Source organism: Emiliania huxleyi (assembly GCF_000372725.1).
Source record: "Emiliania huxleyi CCMP1516 chromosome Unknown EMIHUscaffold_19, whole genome shotgun sequence".
Classification (NCBI taxonomy): domain Eukaryota; phylum Haptophyta; order Isochrysidales; family Noelaerhabdaceae; genus Emiliania; species Emiliania huxleyi.
This window is the reverse complement of record NW_005200690.1, coordinates 620703-631364: the sequence shown is the minus strand read 5'-3', so window position 1 is coordinate 631364 and position 10662 is coordinate 620703. Positions and strand designations below refer to the sequence as shown.

The window sequence follows — 10662 nt, the reverse complement described above, 5'->3', positions numbered from 1 at the left end:
GGGGTTCCAACCCTTGGGCCCGGAATGAGGAGCCGCCCGTGGCATGTCGGAGGGTTATCGGGCTCCTCTGGGGGGAAAAGGTACGGGCCCCGCAAAGGGCGGCGGCCTTGTTTCCCTTGGCAGAAGGAGCCCCCGAGCTGTGGTCGTTCGGGAGCGAGGGAGGTCGTCCATGAGTTGGGTGCCCCGTCTTGGGCCCTTCCGATTGTGTGTACCATGGGCTGGCCCTTAGGGAAGAGAGGCAGGTTCCCGAGGTCCCTTGGGAGTTTGGGATTCTCTGCAAGGGGGGGGGGGGGGGGGGGGGGGGGCAGCGGCGCGTGAGGCTGTGCGTGTGTCGCGGCCCTCCTCGTCCTCCCTCGCGCACTTGTTTGTGATCATGACGAGGAGCAGCCCCTCGATCGGCCGGTAGACGTACCGCACCTGCGCCGCGCGACATCGCGGGTCCGGCAAAGGCTGGCCGGCAGGGGGGAAGTGGGAGGCGGAGACCGGCCTCCTCCGCCACCGCCGGACTCTGGGCCGGGCTGTGGGCGTCCGGGCGAGAGGCGGGGAGGGCTGGGTCGGAGGGCGCACGTCCGCCGTCTCGACGGTGTTGTGCTGCTTCTCCGTCCCGATCAGCTTCGGGAAGGTGGCCAGGTGGTTCTCTATCCTCATCCTGCTCATCTGCAGCCGAGGGAGACGCGCAAGCGCGTGAGGTCGACGGGTGGAGGGGCGGGACCAGGCGGCATGTGGGAAGGTCCAGGCTGGTGGCGAGGGCGACGCGTGCGGCCGTGCTGGCCGGTCGGCTGGGCGCGAGGTGGCGCCAGAGTGCGGCGCTCAAGGGAGGAGCGAGGCGACTCGCCTCGCAGCGGGCGGGCTGACGTGGCGCGACTGTCTGATCCGAGGGTAGGGTCCGATGCGGGCCAGGCTGCCAGCAAGGGAGAGGGAGAAGGACGCGCGGCTGGCGGCAGGCCGGCGGGCAGGCGGCACCTCGACAAACTGCCGCGCGAGCAGAACCTTGCCGGCCTTGGTCATGACTGCGACTGAGAAGCACACCTGCGGGTGGGCGGTACGAGCGGAGCGTGGAGTCGCGCTGTGCGCTTGCCATCCGCCAGCCGGGCGGGCGTGACGGCGGCGGCGTCACCATCTCTTGTCGGTGTGGGTTTGCCAAAAGAAAGAAAGCGCTCTCTCTCCGGGATACCTGTGGCGGCGTGCCGTCCTCCCATCAAACACACGCTCCACCGCCGGCGGCTCTCCCGACATGCGCGCCGCCGCTCGCGGCGGAGCGGCAGCAGCGGCTCTGCACCTGGCCAGCGGCGCCGTGCTCGAGCCCGGCGTGCGGGCAAAGGACGCAGCGGGCGTGCGGGCAAAGGAGGCAGCGGCGCTGCGGGAAAAGTGCGACGGCGAGAGAACCACGCTGAGCGAGCACAGCGCAGCGTGAGCGAGCACCATATACGCAGGCCAAGAGAAAAAGCTGTTCATAATAATATTCAGTCATCGAAATACAGTTGTAAAAAGAAGATACCAGCGCGCTGGCGTTTGCCCCCGTCGGCGGCACGCCGCTGCTCTTCACCGGCGCGAGCGACTGCGCCGTGCGGCTGTGGGACCTGCGCCACACGGGCCGCTGCGTGCACGAACTGGCGACCGGCAACGCGAGGGTGGAGCACTTGGCGTGGGACCCCGCCGGGCGCGCGCTGCTCGCGCTGACACGCCGGCCCGAGGTGGAGCGGCGGCGGCGGCGGCGGATGGGCGGTGGCTTGTTTGGGCTTGCGTTTGGAGCGAACGGAGGGTCATCAGACGCGAGGACGAGGACGACGCGTGGAACGCGTGGCCCCGCGACGCACAACACGGCGAGTCTGATTTCGGCGTGCGGTGGGATCCGCCATCGGGCGATTACGGCCTCGCGCAGTACAACAATGCCCACTCGTACGAGCGGCAGGGTCAAGAGCCTGAGCCCGCCACGTGGCGGTACATCAGCGAGGCGTACGGAGCAGGCACTCGCTTTAGCTAAAAGGGCGCGACCACAACAAGTACGCAGCGAAAATAGAGCAAATAGAGGCAAAAGAAAAAGCTACGCGTGATAGCCGAGAATGCGCGCACCCGCATTGAAGAGACGCTGGATCGCCCGAGACCTTGCCTCGCCTCCATCGCTGATGCGAAATGCTACGTGCACGCTCAGCCCAATCACAAGAGAGCTCTATTCTTGTGCGAAGGTCTCTTCGGCACGTTGCGCGAAGCGCGCCAAGGTGCGAGCCAACGGCCTGTGGTCTGCATGCCTCGTCAGCGGAGATGAATGTATCATGAGTGACGAGGCTGTCGAGTGCGCGCAGCCATCAGCGCCGCCGCCGCCACCCGAGCAGCCGCTTCTCCTCAACGTATGCTCGCTCATCCCCATCACTACTTTCCGCCGAGGCTGCGCCGACCTCCACATGGAGAGCTGCGTCGGCAGTGCGAAGGTGAGAGATGGAGTGGTCGGCCTGTGGTCGGCCTGCCTCGTCAATGGCGAAAGATGCACGATGAGCGACGTGAAGGTCAACTGTGCGCCGCCGCCGCCTGCGCCGCCGCCGCTTGCGCCGCCGCCTCCGCCGCCTCCGCCTCCGCCGCTTGCGCCGCCGCCACCGGAGCAGATGGAGGTGGTAATGTTGACCACCGTTGCTTTCTGCGCCGTCCTGGCGATGTGCGTGCTCTTGCTCTGCGTCACCACGTTCCGGCTGCTGCTGCGCGTCGCCGCGGCGCACGACACGAGCGCGTGGACCCTCCTCGGCATGTGGGTCGAGCGGAGCGCTCCCGCTCGCCTCGGCGTTGGCGCCGCGCGAGGGGTGCGGCGGACCTGCCGCTGGGCTTGGACACATCTGCCCGTCCTTCCCGGTATGCGCCCCGCCGCTGCGCCGCACGCCGTGTGGGCGCGAATCTGCCGCAGGGCGAACAAGGAGCCGACCGAGGGCCCGCCCGACATCGAGAGGCGTCCGTTTGTCGAGCAGCGCTCGGTGCTGGAGCAGAAGCTGTGGGGGACGTCCGCGCGCGAGGCCGCACAGCTTCGGGAGTGGCTGCAGGCGACGCGGAACACCACGCCCTTCATCGAGGCGCTGCTCGCCTCTTCCAGCAGCACGCACCAGCACGGCCTTTGCGCTGACATGTTCGAGTACTCAGCTGACATGTGCGAGCACTCAGACCCCGAGGCGGGTTGGATGCTCATCAGGGCATTCTCGGCGGGTAGGATTCCCAGCAAGGAGCGGTCAGAAGCGTCGCTGAGCTTGGGGGACCTGCTTCGCTTCTGCCTCAACGAGCAGGGCGCGGGGGGCCGCAGTCTGTGGGAGGAGTGGAAGGCAGCCCTCCGCGCCACCAGGCCAAACGAGGCCACCACGGAGAGCATGGAGGAGTCGGAGCCTGTCTCGGTGCACGAGTTCGCCGCGCTGCTGCTCTCGCCGTGCAACAGCGCCGTCGGGCGAGGGCGCGCCCCCACGGACGCGACTGAGCCGCTGTCGAGCTACTGGATCAGCAGCTCGCACAACACCTTCCTCGAGGGCGACCAGCTCACCTCTGCGGCCTCGGCCGATATGTACCGCCGCCTCCTGCTCTCGGGGACTCGCTGCCTCGAGATCGACTGCTGGGACGGTTGGTGGGGCCCGCGCGTCACGCACCGAATGTCGGGAGGGGTCAGACTCTTCTGCGGGAGCGTCGCCTTTGGCGACGTGGTCGCTGCGATAGCTGAGCACGCCTTCACCTCCAGCCCCCTGCCCGTGATCCTGAGCCTCGAGATGCACTGCTCGACGAAGCAGCAGGAGAAGATCGCCAACGAGCTCATCGACAGGCTGGGCGACCTTCTTTCGCGCAGCGACCGCGTCGCGAGCACGCCCCTCCGCGAGCTGCACCGGAAGGTCCTCGTCAAGATGCGGCTAAAGGGGTCTCGGGCACACCTTGGGGCATATCTCGGGCACATCTCGACTGTAGGTCCTCATCAAGATGCGGCTCGACAAGGGAGGGGTGACCACGGACCCGCTCCTCCGCACCCTCGTCACGCTGCCCACGACCTCCTTTTGCCGACCGCTGCCGATAAGTGAGGCCGAGGAGAGCGAGTGCTCGGGCACCTCGGCACCGGGCGGCGGCGTCGTCAGCCTGGTCGAGGAGCGGCTGGAGCGGCTGGCGAGCGAGGAAGGCGGTTGGCTGCCCGCCACGGCCAGCGAGCTCGTGCGGACCTTCCCCTCTCCGACTCGATGGTCGTCGACCAACCCGAACCCGCTGGTGAGCGTCCCCGCCCTCGCCCCCGCCGCTGACCCGCGTCTACGGTTCTCCTTCCCTCCGACTGGTCGTGTCGAGCACCTTCGGCGAGAGACCTCCCTCACCGGCCCTCCCCTCTCGACAGACGGCGTGGCGCGCGGGCGTGCAGATGGCGGCGCTCAACATGCAGACCAACGACTTGCCGGTGCAGCTCAACCACGCTCTCTTTCGCGACAGCGGCGGCTACGTCCTCAAGCCAGCGGCGCTCCGCACGCTCGAGCAGCCGCCCCCACCCTCGGCCCGGAAGGATCGCGATAGCTCGCTCTGCGGTCGCCTGTCGCGCGAAGAGAGCGGCGGTGGAGGCTTGGCGCGTGCAGCCTCGGAGGTGAGGCCCCTGCTCAAGGAGTCGTCACGGCTCGGCGCCCCCGCCACAGCGGCCTCGGGGCGGGGCAAGCCGCTGTGGCCACCGCCGCGGGAGGAGGTGCGTCGAACGAGCCTGAAGGCCGCGCCTTGCTTGCCGCCCCGTTCGGCCCTCCCTCTAGTCAGCTCACCGAGCGACCCACCGTCGCGTAGGTCCTCTCCCTGCACCAGCTCCCGACGCGGGACGAGTGCCGGCCGCTGCTCGCCGAGCCGCACCACGCCTTTGCTTCGCACCTCAGCGACAGCCCCCGCCCGCCCGGCGGGGCCCGGGCCTCCGTGTCGAGCCCGCGCGTCGCCGTCGAGCTCCACGCAATTGGAGGCTTCTGCGCCGTCGCGCGCGAGCCGCAGCCGCCGCCCGAGGCGCAAGGCGTGACCCGGCTCACAACTGCGGTCGCGGAGGGCAACGGCCTCAACCCAACCTTCGACGAGACCTTCCACTGCCTCGCGGCCGAGCCTAACCAGACCATCCTCCGGGTGGTGGTGGAAGACGAGGGGCGGCTGGTGGCGTACGAGACGGCGGTGCTCGGCTCCCTCCGCTGCGGCTACCGCTGCCTGCACCTGCGCTCGCCCAGCGGCACGCGGATCGACGCGTGCTGCCTCCTGCTCCACATCTCCGATGGGAGCGAGCCAAACACCTTCGGCACCGTCGAAGAGCTGCGCTCCATGATGCAGTCGCAGCGCTCGCTCATCGCCCAGCTCTACGCCGAGCTCTCGCGGCTCGGAAGCCAGCCCTCGACGCCCATGCTGACTCCGGGCGCCACGCTCACGGTCGGCCGCGCCTCCTACGGCGTTGCCCTCTTCCCGCTCGATGAGCAGCACGCCTCGCGCCAACACGCCGGTGCCGCGGACGGCCGCAGCAGCGGCCCGGAGGACGCCTCGCGAAAGGACGGCGCGGCCGGCCTCGCGCGCCCGGCGTCCGAGGAGCTTGCGGGCGCTCAGCCAGGAGATGGCGGCACGCTCACCCTGCCCCCGCCCTCGGCGCCGCCCGATCGCAGGGCTGAAGCAAGGGCTCACCCGTTCTACGCCGGCATCTCCCCGGCGTCAGCGCCGCAGAAGCGCCGCCAAGTAATGCGCCCGCGCCCGCGCCCGCCCGCCGAGCCGGCTCCTCCTCCGCCCGCACGTGCTCGCGCTCGCGGGCGGCCCCGATTCTAGTGTAACCAAGGCAAAGCCGCTGTGTTTATTTTGGTGCACCAGCTAGCGAGCTGATGTATGAGTCGAGTGTAGGATTTGATTACTCTTTGACTTGGTTTTGGTTCCCAGAGGCAGGGTCCTCTGGGAACCAAAACCTCAAGTCAAAGAGTAATCAAATCGTACACTCGTTACACAGCGCTCCGATCATTTCAGGCTTACCTTTGGGCCTGTCGATGTAGCACCGCGCCGCGGCCTGCCGCCCGTGCGGGGGCTCCCAGCACCCAGGTCCCAGCACAATCCACAAGCTTTGTGTTTCACGGCGCGGTCCGGTCGGCAGACGGAGACGCGAGACGGCACTCGCAAACGCAATTTTTTCTATAAAGTAGCCATTGTAGAATGCCGTGTCCGCGAGTGCGTGTGAGGTGTGTCCGAGGCCGGGGATTCGTGCTACTGTACGAACTAGGGACCCTCCGACCTCATTGCGATTCCCCCACTGGGCTGACTCATGACCAAGAACCAACGTGAGTGTCACAAAACTCAACACAGCACGAGTAGCGCTCCACCCCAATGTCAGTACGAGAGGCCTTTCTTCTGTGGTTGCCACTGCGCCGGTGCAGCCCCGGTTGCGCGCGGCTAGTCGGCTGCCGCCCTGGCCCTCGCAGCGGCCGCTGACGCGCGCCTCGCCTTGGCGGCGGCGAGCGTCGCCTCCGCCGCCGCCGCTGCCGCCACTGCTGCCGCTGCCGCAGCCGACGCCTGCGCCGCCGCCGTCGCTGCCTCCTCCTCCGCTGCCGCGGCCGCCTCCTCCTCATCCGTTGCCACAGCGTCTGCCTCGGCCTCAGCCTCCCGGCGCGCCTCCGCTGCCGCCTCCGCTGCCGCCTCCGCTGTCTCCTCCTCGTCCTCCTCCTCGCCCGCCTCCTCGCCCGCCTCCTCGCTCACCTCCGCCTCCTCTCCCAACGCCTCGGCCAGCCCCTCGACCGACGTCTCCGGCGTGATGCCGAACCGAATCCGCTCCTCGGTGAGCGTTTCGAGAAGCTTGAGCATCCCCTCCCTGTCCAGCTTCGCGGGCTTGGCTGTCGCCGCCGCCTCCGCCTCCGCCTCGGGCTCCTGCGACGGCCCAGCGCCGCCGCTCCCGCCGCCCTTCTTCTTCTTCTTCTTGCCCTTCTTCTTGGCGCGCTTCTCCGCCTCGACCTCCGCTAGCAGCTCCTTTGCGTGCCGCGCCGCCTCCGCCTCCGCCGCCGCCCGCTCCGCCGCCCGTTCTTCCTCCCTCTCTGCCTCCTTCTCGGCCGCCACCTCGGCTGTCAAATGCTTCTCGAGGGCGCGCACGCACTTGGCGTGGCCCTTCGCCTTGGCAAAACACAGCGCCGTGTGTCCAGCCGCCGTGCGCAGCGTCGCGTCGGCGCCCGCCCGCAGCAGGCGGAACACGACGGCGGGGTGGTTGAGGTCGGCGGCGGTCATCAGCGCGGTGAAGCCGTTGCTCTTCTGCAAGTTGACCTCCGCGCCGTGCCGAATCAGCGTGTCGACCACAATCTCGTGGCCGTCGATGGCGGCGAGCATCAGCGCGGGCCTGCCCTTGTTGTCCTGCAGGTTGATCTCCGTCCCGTGCTGCAGAAGTAAGTCGACCACCCGCTCCTGGCCTTGGTCGGCGGCGAGCATCAGCGCGGTGCAGCCTTCGCTGTTCTGAAGGTCGGTCGAAGCGCCACGCCGCAGTAACGTCACGACCAGCCGCTTGCGTCCCTTCTGGGCAGCGAACATCAGCAGTGTATTGCCGCTCACACCCTCAAAAGTGAACGTCGCGTCGATCCGCCCGCCGCCGTCGAGCCACGCCAGCACTGCCGCCTCATTACCCCCATCAGCCGCAGCCAGGATCTCGCCGGGGACTGCGACCTCGCCCGAGCCAGAAAAGGCCGCGTCAATCGCTGCCGCCGCCGCCTCACCCGCCTCGCCCCTCCCCGCCGTCAACCCCCGGAGGTGCTGCCGGAACGCCTCGATGCACTCGGTGTGGCCCTTCGCCCTGGCCCACTGCAGCGCGGACTTGCCGTCCACAGTGCGCAGCGTCATGTCTGCGCCCGCCCGCAGCAGGCGGAGCACGATCGCGGAGTGGCCGTAGTAGGCGGCGATCGCGAGCGCAGTCCAGCCGTCGCTACTGTGGCTGCTCTGCAGATTGACGTCAGCGCCGCGCCGTATCAGCAAGTCGACCTCCCGTTCGTGGCCGTTGGTGGCGGCGGCCATCAGCGCGTTGCCGCCTTCGCTGTCTCGCGCATTCACCTCAGCGCCACGCTTCAGCAGCAGTTCGACCAGCTGTTTGTGACCGTTAGTGGCGGCGATCGTCAGGAGCGTACAGCCGCTCAACCCGCGACGCTTGCACGTCGCGTCAACCCGCCCAGCCCCGGTGAGCCACGTCTGCACCACGCCAACCTTGCCTGCCTCCGCCGCCGCGGCGACCTTCTTCGTCAGCACGGGCGGCGCGCTGCCGGCCGCCGTTGAGGCGGCCGGCCCAGCGGTGGGTCGGAGAGGCATGGCGCCGGGGGCGAGGCCCGCAGTAAAAGAAATTTAGGCAGCCCTCCCAAACCGTCCTTATTTAAGCAGGAGAGCCCCACCTGTCCCCCTGATCGTCCTTCCAAAATCCTGCTCGTGCAGGTGGGGACCCTGTCCTCGTCCCATCCCTCGTTTGGCGTGTCTGTTTTCTTTCTTTCTTTCTTTCTTATTTAATACGGAGGGCAGCACAAATAGGACGCCCAGCCCTGCCCTCGTGCCGCCGAGTGCGTATCCTATGCGAGAGAGACCCCCTGTGCCCGTGCCCAGCCCTCTCCGCGCCGCGATGGCCGATGCGCCCTCCCCCCTCGCTTTTGCAAAATCCTGCAAAGGTGGGGACGTGTCTGTCCTCGACCCAGCCCTAGCTTGGGATGTCTGTTTTATTTATTTATTTATTTATTATTTTGGGTGATGAAGCCCACTCTGGCTCATACCACGGCTCTTACGGCCTCATACACGCCCGTTTCACCCACAGACACCGCCGGCACGCACTCCCACTTCAGATCACACATGCTCAAGCACAACCCGACCAAAGCACAGCCCTGCTCAGAGTAGTCGTGAACCACCCTTTGGCAGCCGTGGAAGCCCCACAGCCGCTGCTTCTCGACTCCTCTCAATGCGTGTCGTACACCACCCCACGAAAGCCCACCGAAAGAGCACTGGTGCTCTCCGCGTGCGCCACCGACGTGATTGTGCAACGTCAGCCACCTCGCCGGAGGTAGTTGCGACTGGCACTGGGGACACCGGAAGCTTGACGCTCGAGCACGTGTGGCAAAGTTTTGCGACATCCTGCGACTCGACCCCCGAGGGCTGCCGGCCGCCGACAGCAACACCGAGACCGGAATGTGCCCAGGGCCAGCCCGTGGACCGGTACGGACGGCAGGTACCCATGGGACCGCTGCGGCGGGCCTGGGAGGCGCCAGGTCCGACGCACGTCCCCAAGCTGGAAATAGGCCTTTTTAAAGAAAGAAAGAAAACGGACAATTCAAGGGAGGGGTGGGAGGACGGCACGCCGCCACCACACAGGGATTTTAAGGAGAGGGGTGTGGTGCGCTAGCCGTCTTGCTCTCTTCGGCTTGCTCTCTTAGCCAGAGAGCAAAAATGCAAGAAAATTCTTTTTCAGCGGCTCCCTTGGTGTATTGTGTTCCGTGCGCGCGAGTCCCTTGCGGGCCGTGAAATTCTTTTTGAGCAGCAAGCGCTGGATCCGAGGCGCGCTCGACTCCCGCTGCGGCATCTTCGCCCGCACGTCCTCGCCCCGCATCCCCATGCTCGATCCCACAAAGGCCTTCGCCGCCTCTCGCGCTGCCACGTCGCGCACCGCTGGGCGCGAGATGAAGTACGGACACCACCGTCCCGTGTATGGCACGCTCCAGTTCATCGAGTCGCAAGCCATGCCGGTGCTGCCCGACCGGCCAGCGCGGGTCCAGGTCGAGCAGAAGCGGAAGCTGCAGCAAGCGGAGCACCTCGGCGAGTACAACATCTGGTACCACCGCTGGAGCGGCGAAAACAACTACGAGCGCGCCCCTCGCGCGTCGACCCGCTGCGTGCTCGAGACGGACGCCGGCCTCACGCGAGCTGACTACACCAACCCGGGCGCGCCGCCGCCTCCTCTGCCGCTTGATGCGGTGGCTCCTGAGGCGGCCGGTGCGTGGTCTTAGGCGCCGTCATCTGCCTCCACTTTGCGCGCGGCCACTGCATCTACGGCAAGGACTGCTGCTACCGCCACTGCGCTCCAAACGCCAACGACGAGACGCAAATGGTCCCCCCCACCCCCCCGCTCTCCGCCCGCCCCCATCCGCATGACGCTCGCGCCCCGAGAACCCCCCTCCCCTCCCCCCTCCCCCCTCCGCCGCAGGACGCGCCTCACGAGGTGTTTGGGAGAGACCGGGCACGCTTCCTTCCGGGAGGGCAAGAGCCCCCCCCCCCCCCCCCCAAAAATAAGAGGGACCCGCGACGCCGCCCAACCAGCAGCACGTCGCTGACCCTGCCGACACTTCCTAGACACTCCCTAGACACTCCCTAGACACTCCCTAGACACTCCCTAGACACTCCCTAGACACTCCCTAGACACTCCCTAGACACTCCCTAGACACTCCCTAGACACTCCCTAGACACTCCCTTGACACTCCCTAGACACTCCCTAGACACCTCCTAGACTCTCCCGTGGCGTGAGCAGGCCGTCAAGCTGCTCCGCGTCGAGCGGGCCAAGGGCGCCTGCCGCGTCCTCTACGTCGCTGGAGGCCGCGTCGTCTCGCTGCTGGGCAGCACCTTCGAGCGGTCTGCTCTCCCCCGCAAGCCTCGCCCGCGGCGCCTAGGGAGTGGACAGGGAGTGTCAAGGGAGTGTCAAGGGAGTGTCTAGGGAGTGTCTAGGGAGTGTCCAGGGAGTGT

The 10662-nt window shown here is 67.5% G+C and overlaps 2 protein-coding genes across 2 annotated transcripts; one reads left to right on the top strand and one right to left on the bottom strand.

The window, feature by feature from the left end:
- Positions 1-2402: 2402 nt before the first annotated feature.
- EMIHUDRAFT_99535 (hypothetical protein) lies at positions 2403-5763 on the top strand (the record flags this gene model as incomplete). The annotated part of the gene is made up of 4 exons (XM_005782439.1): positions 2403-3851; positions 3925-4215; positions 4337-4672; positions 4765-5763. 4 exons carry the CDS (start codon positions 2403-2405, stop codon positions 5761-5763), a joined length of 3075 nt encoding a protein of 1024 aa, XP_005782496.1.
- A 612-nt stretch (positions 5764-6375) lies between these two features.
- Positions 6376-8259, bottom strand: EMIHUDRAFT_99534 (hypothetical protein; the record flags this gene model as incomplete). Its single annotated transcript, XM_005782438.1, has 2 exons — positions 6376-6945; positions 8185-8259. 2 exons carry the CDS (start codon positions 8257-8259, stop codon positions 6376-6378), a joined length of 645 nt encoding a protein of 214 aa, XP_005782495.1.
- Between the last annotated feature and the right edge of the window lie 2403 nt (positions 8260-10662).